The sequence below is a fragment of the Camarhynchus parvulus genome, chromosome 6 (assembly GCF_901933205.1).
Source record: "Camarhynchus parvulus chromosome 6, STF_HiC, whole genome shotgun sequence".
Taxonomy (NCBI): Eukaryota; Metazoa; Chordata; class Aves; order Passeriformes; family Thraupidae; genus Camarhynchus; species Camarhynchus parvulus.
In genome coordinates, this window is record NC_044576.1 from 19,448,746 (window position 1) to 19,461,633 (window position 12,888).

At 43.4% G+C, this 12,888-nt stretch overlaps 1 protein-coding gene across 1 annotated transcript; it reads right to left on the reverse strand.

The window, feature by feature from the left end:
- Positions 1-3,321: 3,321 nt before the first annotated feature.
- On the reverse strand, positions 3,322-12,647 carry SLC35G1 (solute carrier family 35 member G1). The gene is made up of 6 exons (XM_030951310.1): positions 12,548-12,647; positions 11,625-11,715; positions 9,917-10,130; positions 9,096-9,727; positions 5,115-5,297; positions 3,322-4,608 (listed from the first exon to the last, which is right to left on the reverse strand). Exons 1-6 carry the CDS (start codon positions 12,645-12,647, stop codon positions 3,849-3,851), a joined length of 1,980 nt encoding a protein of 659 aa, XP_030807170.1. The 3' UTR covers positions 3,322-3,848.
- Positions 12,648-12,888: the final 241 nt, after the last annotated feature.

Below are 12,888 nucleotides of genomic sequence, written 5' to 3' on the forward strand. Positions count from 1 at the left end.
AGATGAAGCCATAAGGAAACCCTGTATGTTTGAACAAAGAAAAAAACTAATCATCTGGGGGTTTTGGCACAAGAAATATAGTGAAAGAGTTTTTGCTAGAACTTGAGACAAAAATTACAAACCATTATACCTAGATGTTGATTTCTGGTCATGTAGAATATTTTCTACATTTACTTACGTGTTAAGGGCAAGAAAACAATCCTTTCTTCAGTAACCTGTTCTTCTCTACTAAGTGTAAACAAGATTGATTGAAATCATGCAGACTAAAGATGTTTTTTAATGTAAGCTTCCACATAATTTTTATTCTGTACTGACAAAGCAGCATTTATATAATGTAATTTAAACTACTACTGAATTCTATTTCCTGAAGTTTTTATACTGTCATCAAGTTTAGGCTACTCTGGTTTTGCCCTCTCCAACATCCTTACTAAGAAGATATGTACTGATCAGCTCCCAGGAGTAGCTCATTACATAACCACACAGGCATTGAGCCAAGAGGAGAGAGCAGGGCTACTGACAATCCAAGTTTGCACCAATCTGAATAGCTTTGGAACCACACCTTTATAAGTGGCAAATCAAACACATGCATATTACACATGAAGTGAAGCAGTAAAAAATGCAGGCTGTTTTCCTTCCCTGCCCTGAAAGCTGCTCTCAATGGCAGTGATGGTTAAGCAACAGAAAAACAATCCCAGTTCACAGTTTCAAGTATTAAGCAAAAAGGGTGCCAAAATGGAATTTTATTATTATATGAGGCTTTTAAGAGATAATAAAGCAGTTTCCTGACCTTGTCAGCAGTAGCTGAGCTTCAGTGTTCAGGAAAAGTAGAGAACAGACAGCTGTAAGCAGGAACAAATTCTACCACTCAAATGGAATCTTCTCATATCCATAAACACATTCAGATTCAGGGCGGAGGTTTTACCTACAGAAACTTGGACAAAGACAGTTCCTCATATCCAGATACATAGAAAAGGTTTTTCTGTGAGGTAATGAAAAACACCTGGAGGACAAAATCATTGGTCCCAGCCAGCATGGCTTCATGAATGGCAAGTCTTGATTGTCAAACCTCCAAGTCAATCTAGGAAAGCCAGTACACATAATCTTTCTGGACTTCAGCAGAGTTTTGATACTGTCACAGCATCCTTCTGGACAAAATGTCCAGCACACAGCTGGATAACTGTGTTACACAATGGGTGAGCAACTGGCTCATGGGTCAGGCACAGAGAGTTACAGAGAATGGGGTGACATCAGGGGTCCAGTCTCTAATGGGCTCCAGACAGAGCCCAGTCCTCTTCAATATCTTCATTAATGACTTGGATGCAGGACTCCAAGGAATATCAAGGAATATCAATGACACTAAATTGGGAGGAGCTGTTGACTCCCCCAAATGCTGGGAGGCCCTGCAGATACCTCAATAAATTAGAGGGCTGGGCAACCACCAAACATATGAAGTTTAACAAGGTCAAGTGACAGATTCTGCACCTAGGGAGGGGCAGCAGACAGACTGGGGAATGAGAGGCTGGAGAGCAGCACCACGGAAAGGGATCTGGGGGGCCTGGTGGATGGCAAGGTGAGTAAGAGCCAGCAGCGCCCTGGCAGCCAGGAGGACCAAGTGTGTCCTGGGGGGCACCAGGCACAGCATGGCCAGCTGGCTGAGGGAGGGGACTGTCCCACTCTGCTCTGCACTGCATCTTGCACTGAGTGCTGGGGGCAGTTTTGGGTGCCATACAGTAAAACAACACTAAGCTCTTAGAGAGCTTAATGGAGGGCCACAAAGATGGTGAAGGGTCTGCAGGGGAAGACTTATGAGGAGTTGCTAAGGTCACTTGGTCTGTTCACCCTGGAGAAGAAGAGACTGAGGGGACACCTCACTGAGGTCTTCAACATCCTCATAAGGGGAAGTGGAGGGGCAGGTGCTGATGTCTTTTCCCTGTAGTCAGTGACAGAACTCAAGTAAAGGCCCTGAAGCTGAGTCAGGGGAGGTTTAAGCTGGATATTAGGTAGAGGTTCTTCACCTAGAGTATATCTGGGGACTGGAACAAGGTCCCCAGGAAAGCAGTCACAGCACCAAGCGTATCTGATTCAAGGAACGTTTGGACAATGCTCTCAGGCACGTGGTTGACTCTTGGGGTGTCCTGTGCAAGGCCAGGAGTTGGACTCAATGATTCTGACAGGCCCTTTCTGACTCAGTATATTATGATACTTTGACCCTAAAGTACTATTTGCATTCCATGCCTTTGGGATTGAAGTCCCTGGATCTGCCCTGACAGGATGCAACGCTAACTGGCAAAGACATGTGACCAGACATCTATAAATCAAAAAAAAGTCTACCACATTTAGTGATTTAGAAAAAAAAAATCTATCAAATGTATAGAAGACAGCATTCTCTTTAGAAAAACACTACACTAAGTAACTGAAAACCTCCTCAAGATACAAAGGACCAAATAAAGATTCCAATAAAAATTTTCTATAAACTTTACTGAGACAAGACCCAAAAGTTTCAACCTGGGAAAATTCCACTTCCTAATACTAAACATTTAGTCCTCCTGAAATGTGAAAGACACCAAGATCAGTAATAAAACTATTCTTCTTTAGTATTTGTTGCATTCAAGAGAAAGCCTACAAAAATGAGAAGATGTGCAAGAGAAGTGATAAATACAGACTCAAAAGGGCCAGCATGAGAAGCGGGACTGAAGTTGCCCACTAGGACTGTCTGATGCAGTGTGGATGCCTGAATGTGATTTGTATGCATAGTGTCACCCTTCCACCAATCTTTCCTCAAACCTCTTCTGTAGAATCTCTGTATGACCTTGGTCAACCTGCATTTTCTGTGAAACTGCAATTACATTGCACTCTTGTACATTCTTAGGAAACAGGCAAAAGCTTTAATGTAAATCCTTCTAAGTTTATGAAGGCAAAGGAGACTCAAACTTGGTCTCATAAAGAACTTTTGTATAGAAGGATCTGAAAAGGGTCATAAGCAGCATTAAATATAACCTACATTAAATACCTAAAATATATAATCTTTTGCATAGAATAAAGAAAAGTGCAGCTACAGCGCAGCAGTCCCTACCAGAAGAAAGGGCTAATTTATGTGCGGTATAGAATTAACTGTTGTCTCTCATCACTGAGACTGCAGCAACTAAAGACATGTTTACAGGGAAAATCACTTGTGAAAAAAAATAGGTGATTAGGTTATTTCACTATGTCTGTGAAGTAAGTGCAAACACTTAAAATATTTTTTTTAAAAAAGCAAAACTGATAGGTAATTTTCTCAAGTTAATTTTCTCTTGATATTACTTGGAAAAATTAAATCGCTTTTGTTTTTATAGAATCCGAATTAAATCCGCATTTGGCATCTGCTTGTGCAAAATAATAACTAGAAAGCTTATAGAAGTACAAGCTTTATCTGTTCTATAAAATCTGGTTGTTTAACGATTATCAACTCTTCATTCCCTTCCAACTTTTGTACTGCAATCCCTGTGGTAATCAAGCACAGAATATTAAGTCTGGGAGACTTATTTCCACTGCTCTGAAAAATAGAGTCTAAGTGGAGAGTCAGGAACTTTAGGAAAATAAATATTGTACACTTCTGAAAGGAAGCAACATCTTTGAAGTATCTTTCTACTGCCCATATTAGCACGCCTAAATATAAGAAAGGAAAGTATATACCTCATCAGTTGCTAAAACATCTTCGATTTTGGTTAAAAAAAAAGTCAACTTATTTTACTGGATACAATTTGGTACTACAATTTGGTAAATGGGATATTTAAATAAATAAAAATAAATATTGTATTTATGTATCTTTCAAGATTGCTTGTTTCTGTAGTGAATTAGTGTCCATATTGTTAGATTTCCCTCTGTTTAGCTTTTTTCACACTGTGTCTCCATTTACGAATGGCGGTTCCGGAACTACTGGCTACTACACAAAGGGCACCACCCACAGTCCACCAAGTTGGTATATGATTGAGAAAAAGAACTTGTAAAATAAAAGCAAACACCACATCCATTGTTCTCATTATTGATACAGGTCCAGCTTTCTCTATCTGTAATGCTTTTGTGAGAAATATCTGACCCCCCAACCCTAACAAGCCTATTAATATTAGAAAAACCCTATCCCTACCACAATGTGGTAAACGCCATTCATTCAAAACAAACAATGCTATAACACAGCCAATTAATCCAATGACTGCATAATACCAAATTGACAAAAAATAATGCACAGACTTTCCCACCTTCCTTAGTATAACAATAGTCGAAGCTGCAGATAACGTGCTTGCAATCGCTGCTATAGTCCCTTTAAGGTGATCTGAGTAACTTCCTTCAATCCCTGCAACATGTGAGCCAAACAGAAATGGTGGTCTGGCAATAAGAATCACTCCAGTGACTGCAAAGAGAGTGAACAGAACATCCCAAAGGCTGTATTTCTCTTTGAGAAAGATCCATGCCAGTAATGATGTAAAAACAGGACTGGTAAAAGTTATAACAGTGGCATCAGCTAGTGGCATGACTTGGTAAGCGTAGTAGAGAAGAACCATTGCAGTAGAGCCAAGGAATCCTCGGAAGAAAAGAAAAATTCTTTTACCTTTTGGTCCCAAAAACCCTGTTCTGAAAAACAGAAATGTCACATTAATGTCACTGCCTTGCTTATTTCATTACTAACATCCAAACATATTTAACTGTGGTACACACCTTTCTAGACAAGGGAGTTCAATACCCAAATATTCTTAACTGTCTGATCACAGACCAGACCAGTTTATTTCCATCATGACCCCCAGTCACATTCAGAGTCCAGAACCTGTTCCTCTAGTGATCAATTTTTCACTTGCAAAATAATCCAATATCTACAAATCATCTTCTGTTTTTTTAGATCACCCCTTTGTGGAAATCAAAGCATTTGATACAATAATCCTAGTAGAAGTCTCTACCATTCAGGGAGTCAAAGTTTTTCGGTTTTCTGAATCATATTAAGAAACGACCAACTAATCTAAAATAATGCAGTTATGCAACTGAAGTACAAACTAAAATATCATTGCATTGCAATCATATTTGAGTGATAATTCTAGATCTAGTTTTAAGAAATAACTTGAAATTCAAACATTTTTTACACTTACTTGTAGTATATTAAACCAGGAAGAACAAATGCCATTTGGAAAACACATCGAAATGCACTCACTTCCACTGAATGTACATCTTCTATTTTTTTAAGAAATAAAGAGGCCACTGAGAAAAGGAAGGCAGACAGTATGGTATAAAACAGACCAAGTCCTGGGCACGCAGCTTTCTTCTTTGCCCCTGCAACAGATAAAACTACAGTTAATAAGGATCTATTAGAAGATTTCTCTGATCAGACAGCTCTGCACACTGCAGTGCTCCACGTATCTGTAGTGATTTCTGTGATGGAGAACAGGGGAACCAAAGAAACAAACACAAATATTACATGTATTTACCAAATCTACCATGAAAATACTTTTCACTGACCATCATGGGTCTTCTTTTTTTCTTAAAACAGGGTGTAAGAGATGAACTCTAACACCTGGGATACAAAACACTGCAGTTCTACACGAGTTAGTAGACTTAACTTCTTGTAGGTATCAGACTAGTATGGGTGATTTACGATAGGGACTAGTCACAATTCTGCCCAGGAACCAACAAACGTAACTGAATACAAAACAGTCCATGGTCAGATTCTGAAACTATTATCTTGGGAATCAGCTGCTTACTTAACTAAGGTTCCTAAGCAAAAGTTAATTTCCTTTCTCACGAATACACAATATAAAATCTCTGTACAGAAGTTCATTTTTGTTATACCTCATGTTTATTTTGCAGCTAAATCACCCTAAATTTGACCAACACAAATAACATTTTTATCTTGCTATAGGAATCCAAATATTTTCTTCAAATAGGCATCAAATACAGATTTTTAAGCAGAATAAATTTAAGTAACTAATGTTAGAACACCAAAGGCCTGATATCTATCATAATTCCATGAAGACCTTAGTTTATGCTTATTTATCAGACTTCCCCTTCCTGAAAGTTTCCCAAGTCTAATGTTTCTATTCAAGTTTCCTCATTGCCTCAGGCTCTCTTCAACCACACACTCTTCCTCGTTCCACTCATTTTCTCCACACTGAACTATTAAAAAAAAAAAAAAAAGCAAGCAAGGAGAGGGAGAACTGTGAGACAGACAGAGAACTGTGTCGAAGTTAGCAGTGGCAGCAATCTCCAAAGAAATCAGCCTTTTTTGTTATTGTTTTTTTGCATAAAAGGAACAGTACTTCCACTGAACACCAAGGAAAACAGAGCCCATCTAAAAATTTGAGTGGGATGTCACCTCACTATCTCTTTCTTTTTCTCTCCCTGCATAAAACATTGGGAGCTACCTTTTCTTCTGCAACTCCCTCTAAAGATAGGAGCAAGAACTCCATGTCCCAGAGGCAGTGTTTTGATAAAAGGGTGCCTCATCTCACATCAGTGTGGCAGCCTGTGAGCCTTATGGATCCTCTAAAACACCATCAGCTGGGTACTGCTGCAAGTTGCTTAGCAACTAAGTACGGTTTTGAGAGGTTTTTTTTTCTAAATTAACAAAACTTGTCACAAAGCATTTTGATCCTCCTTGAGATCAGCACTCAAGGCTGAGAAAGTGCATCTTACTTACTGCCTAGAAGGGGAGACTGCAGGCTGACAGTCCTAGGGACCCAGGCTTTACAACAGCCTGAAGTAGGCAAAAGGTTTGCTTCTCGAGGAATCCTGCCACACTGCAGCTGAGAGTTACAGCTTCTACTTGAAATATTTCTGTTTAGCAACAGCCTCTTACATAAAACTGACTACAAAAACTACCACAAACCAACACTGGACCAGGACGCCTACCAACTATGAAACAAAGTGTTTAAAAAATGTTCATGAACTACGTAATGCCTTAATCCACACAGTCACATAACAGAACTTCAAAATTAACAGTCTCTAATATTGAAACAAGAGGAATCAGACTGGCTTATAACTGAAATGGGAAACCCAAACCCAGGCTGGCTTATGGATGAACACAGCACAAACAGAACTATTAACTTTTATCTCAGGCATGATAGCTTCTCTGATTATTACAGAATGAAGCCAACCTAAATAAAGGAAGCGTTGAAATGGAAAACCAATCAAATTAAAGCAAAATACACTGAAAGGATCTTATATCCAGAACTAAACTTTGGATTGTAAGGAACAAACAAAAATCAGAAGGAACTAATTTCTGTAAGCTACCCAATAGACCAAGCCTATCAAAAACAGAATCTTCGGAACCTTGTAATACTAGAATTTAAACCATCAACATCTTGAATTGCCAAGGCATGTACTTAGTGCAATAAGAAAGTGTTTTATTTCCTTTTAAAAATAAAATGATCCAAGTTCTTCCACCAAAAACAAGAACTGCAGTTCTGAAGAGTACTTATTTCAAAGTAAGTTTTAGAGAGAAGTTACATTAAGGTAACATTCCCACCCCACAAAATATTAAGCCTCAAAATACCAGCCTAACACCATCAAAACAGTCAAGGACTCATGCTTTTTTCAAAGAATGTAGCAGCCTGAAAATCAAAAGATTTCAAGCAGTACTCAAGTCCTCTTTTTTTGAGTGGCTACAGATTTAGTTTTCCGGTTTTATTTCCTGGCCATCTCCACACATAACGCTTTCAAACAATCTTCCACTTCTGTTTCAAGTCATAGGTAAAAGCCTCCCACTGCGACCTGTTTTAGTTGTAAATTCTAATTGAGTTTTTAATGCTGTACTTTGTTGCAATCAGTTTTATACTTGCAAAATGCAAGCAATGAAAAAAATCACACTTCTCACATACAAGCATCTCAAGAATAGCAGGAGAGGCAGAAGAGTGCTGGCTTTGGGAAAGACAGTCAGTGAGAAGATGATTGTCCTAGACCTTCAGGAAAGGCAGAAGATTCCCCACGTTATAAAAAGCAGAAGAGCTCTCTTTGACTTCTGTAAAGTGCCAGGAGCACAACAGCCTGCATGGGAACTAATCATGGTCATGCAGACAAGATCTAGGGAGTGATTCACAGTCTTCAGTCATCAATTCAGTCAACAAATTTGTGAGGCAGACAACCCAAAACCGACGTACTCTGTCTGGTTAATTAATCGAAGTTTCTCATGATTTCAAACACTGGTTTTTTTCCCCCAAGCTTTGCTTTGTAAGTGACACTAATGTGAATTTCACTGATGAAGGACTCTGGCCTCTCCACAGCTCACCAACAAATCTATTTTCTGCTGGAAAGTCAATTACAGTCATTTTAATGACAAACAAATTTTCAGTGAAGTCGTTTTAAAAAAAGTACTCCAGATAACTTCAGAAATTATTTTAAGATGGCATTTATGTTTTAAGAGAACTCTACTTTAAACCTACATGTTCCATATTTCCCAACACGTTTGCAGCTTTATCAATTTGTGGCTTTATCAGAAAGTCACAGTCCCAAGTGGACCAACTAAAGCGCGCTCTCAAACGCATTTATAGTGCCAGAAGTTCACACAGGCAGAAGGCACCTCTATTTACCCAAATCTGTCAAGTCTTTTAAACTTTAAAAACAGGAAGTACTGTTTTCCCGAGGAATAATCGCTCCCGAGGTTCTCACAAAGGCGACAGAGCCGCCCGGCCCTGGGGGTGAGCGGTGCCGGCGCCCTGCCCGCTGCCGGGGCGGAGGGCACCGGCACTCGGCCCGAGCCGCGCCCGGCACAGGGCACGGGGGCACGGAGCAGGTCGTGCTGCCGGCCCGCTGATTCCCTCACCGGGGCCGGCCTGCCCGGTCAAGAGGACGCGAGGAAGAGGGCGAGGCCGAACCCGCTCGCAGGTGACCCGCGGGCACCAGGTGCGAGCCGCCGCCGCCGGGGACGGCTCGGAAGCGGCGAGGCGGCTCCTGCCGCCGGCGGGGCGGGCACCGACGCCGGGCGCCCTCTGCAGCCGCCCGAGGCCGCTCCCCGCCCCGCCGCCACGTGCGGACAGCCCGATGCTCTCGGGCCAATTCTTCATCCCCCGCGGCCCGGCAACGTCACCCCCAGAGCGGGCAGCCCAGCCGGGACGACGCTGCCCCCCTGCCCGACTCTCTCCTCACCAGGTGCCTCGCAGCAGAACGGCCAGGACATGCCCGAGCAGCAGCCACAAGCGCGGCGCTCCTCGGCACCCGCCGCCTCGACGCCGGGCGCCGGGCACGGCTGCACCGCACCCGGCCCGTCCTCCCGGCCCGGCGGCACCTCCGGCTCCTGCCCGCCCGCTGCCGGAGCAGCGTCGCCCTCTCCGCCCTGACACAGCACCATGAGGACGCGGAGCTGCCACGATGCTCCCGGCGGCTCCTCGGCTGCCGGCGACACCTGCCCTCCTGCGCATGCGGTGCGGCCGCCCAGCGCCGCCCGCCGCCTTTCCCCCGCCCGCCCGCAGCGCCGAGCACCCGCGGGGGAGGCTGCACCGGGTCCCGGCTCCGCCACCCCCTGCCAGGCCCCGCCTGGAACCGCCCGGGCGGCCCGTCCCTCCCGCGGCCGGTACCTGCCTGCGAGCCGGGCGGCGGCGGAGCGCCCCTGCCGGGATAGGAGGCAGCGCCCCGCCGCTTCCTTCCTGGCGTCCCCCGGAGAGAGACCCGGCGAGGGCAGCGGGAGCGGTGCCGGGGAGCAGCGAGGCCGTGGTGTCTCGGGAGGGGGAGCTCTGACCCCGCCGGAGAGCGGAGGGGGCCGCGCAGGCCGCGGCTGTTTGCGAGCAGAAGAGATAAAACACTGGGACGAGGTGACGCGAAGTTATTTTAGGGGCGTTGTTGCTTCATTTGCACGCCCAAAGTGAAAGCACCGCTGTGTGTGCCCGCGGCACTGACGCCTCTCAGCTCAGCCTGGCCGGGCCCATCGGCCCGGGCGCTGCCCTGAGATACTGAACCCAGATACTGCCCCGAGATAACTGCCCCGAGATAGTGCAGCCGCCGCAGCCTCGCCTGGCCCGGCTGTCCCGGTGGGAGCTCCCGCTGGACCCGCTCTGCGTCCCGTAGAAGAGCCGGGTGACCCCGGGGCCCCCGTCAGTGCTGCTGTGTCAGTGAGCAGGGACAGCGCATCGCTCCCTGCCAGAGCTGCTGCTGCTCCGGGTGAAAATGGAGATGGGAACCTGGTGGGCAGTTCAATCAGGATTGTTAGTGAGGTACAGAAATGTAGCCCCCTCCTCGTATGTTTTCCCTAAGAAAACAATGCTGCCGATGCCTTTGGGCAGGGGAATCGGAAAGCGTAGAGAGAAAAACAGGAATAGTCCTTTTTCCTCACCCATGAAAAAGTGCAGAGTAAAAGAAGCAGAATAAATTTAAAATGCTATTTTTTCCCCTTTTGAGCAAGTTGAACTGTTATCAATAATTAAAATGGGAGGAATTTCTATTAAAAGGAAAGATTTATGCTCACATTAATCTCTTAGCTGCATAAATTAATCCCTGTTTATTTCTCTATTCTTAACAAAAGGAAATGTAATCTACAGCTTTAGCAAAATGAATGCCAAATGGTAGATAAAAGCTATTTCCTACAAACGATTTTAAGTTTTCCCTCAAGCTACCTCATAAAAGCTATTTCAAGCTTTTCGTGTCTCTAATTTAGCACATTTTATAGTCCACACTAACCCACCAGAGGCTGTAAGTATTTCATCATCTTGGAGCCAGCAGTTGATTAATATGACCAGAATTGTTTCACAAATTGTTCTTAACTAAAAATTAGATGTGCTATATCAATTATTAAAATAAGAGAAATTAATTAATAAGGTTGTGTTGAAATCAGAATTATTTCTAAATATTTACATTATCTGAACTTCTGTTGCTATAAACCAAGAAAATGATTAAAGATATGCTGCAGTATTTATGATCAACTTGTGTTACAGTTCCTATCAACATAGCTCTCTACCAAGTCTATACTGAAAGCTTTCATCTTTCCTCTGGAGATACAAAATTTCCCAAATTTCTCTTAATTAAGAAGTTACTTTCTCTTAATGCACTTCTCTGTTAACCAGAGTTTGGTTTAATTTAGAGAGAAAGGTGCAAATAAACCTGGCAGCCTGCTGTTTTCTGAAGAAACTTCCACTTCTCTGCACTCCAAGCCAGCTTGCACAGGCCACTGTTCCATGAATCACCAACACAACGTCAGAGCTGTCCTTCCCCTGACAAGTTTTGGTGGAAGGGCAGTGGGGATTCTCTCTCAGCAGCCATCCCAGGCTGCTGATCCCACAGGTGTCTCAGGGGAACACCTGGCACATCCCCTGGGCAGTGAGGGTGCAGCAGAGCACACCCACCCCAATTTTTGTGGCTGGCTGCACAGTCGCTGGGTGAGTTGCCTTTGGAGTCAGTAACAGCAGAAGCAGCTGGCTAACTCATCTTCAGTGAACAGAACCAGAGCCCAAACATGGTCCACAGGACAGATACAGAACAAATTTTAATGAGTTCTTACAATTTCTGGCTATTTCTTAAAATGTGCAGAATATATTTATTTTATAATAATAAATTTTTTTAAGTGCCAAGTGCTGAGCTGTAGAGAGTTTCAAAGAGACTGCAACAACCCCCTCCGTACACCTCCATGTCTGGTTTTGAAAGGGAACATCTGAGGGCAGTGTTTGTTTATGCCAAGATACATGAAGTGTTCTGTTTGCTCCTGGTCAAACTGCCAGGTTTGTCTCAGCTTGAGAGCTTCCAAGTTCCTCTTGTAAAGTACAACCCTCTTCCCTGAACAAGGAAACAGAGCAGTTGCAGCTGCCCAAGCTAAGCAGCAGGCAAATGTAATTTGCAGGCATGCTGCCCTAGATTGGAAAATTAAGTACCTGCATAAATGTGCAGGTCAATGTCTAATGCAGCTTTTTCAACTACAGATTAAGTCTCATCTCTGTGATACTGTGCCCAGAACTGGCTGTTCCTTTCTCTAGCACATCACCTATCATGTCTTTGCTGAGTGCAAACTCCATAAGAAAAGGCTTTAGTAAGCGTGGGCAATTTGATCATTGAAATGTAACTGCAGCACCAGCTAAAATGGCATTTATTTGGTTTCCATAAATGCAGAAAGCGAGCCACCTCCTGCACAGTCACCAATCTCCACACACAGAGCTTTCTGAGGTTGCTCTTTCCAAAGGAAAAATATTATCATCCAGAATTCAGGCACAGGTTTTGTCATTATAAATGCCAGGAACAATCCAGTACTTCACTGCAGGTTGAGGTACAGGCCTGGCAGGTACTGAAAGTCCTGCAATGAGTCCCTGGTCTGTGTGCCTGGTAAGGGACCCTTTGGTTTCCATCTCCCCCCCTGCAAATGCTGTTTCTGACTCCTCAGAGTGGCTTTCCAGAAACACTAACAAGCACAAATGACAAAGCAATTAAGTAAGTTTTGTGGAGAACCGTGGGACTTTTCTAAGAGATTATAAAGCTTTATCCACTATCACATAACTTTTATCCACCGCTGGTATATTCTAATAAGCTTTTTGGAACACTGCTGCTCTTGGAGGTTTAGTGAGAACTAAATAATATAAACTGAGGGAGCCCTGGAGCTGACCTGGCCCTTACTCACCTCTGCTAAGGGCAGCACTAAGAGCTCTGCAGAGCTCCAGCAGGAAAGGCATCTGGATTCGTGGTACGTGGAACAACCTGGTGACATCTACCCACTTCATCTGAACATAGCTGTGTCAGCACTGTTATGTACTGCTTAAGCTATAAAAGTAGTAGATTTAAATCAAAACAGTAGTCCATATCAATGACACTTGTTCTGTAAAAATGCCAATTCTGTAAAACCATTTTTTTTAAGTTTAAGTTGTCGAGCAAAATTTCATCCAAAGAAATACAGACTAATGTGAAGTTACAAAATAAATAATAAACTTGCATGGTTTCCTTTCCTTCTGAAAAGGTTTAACA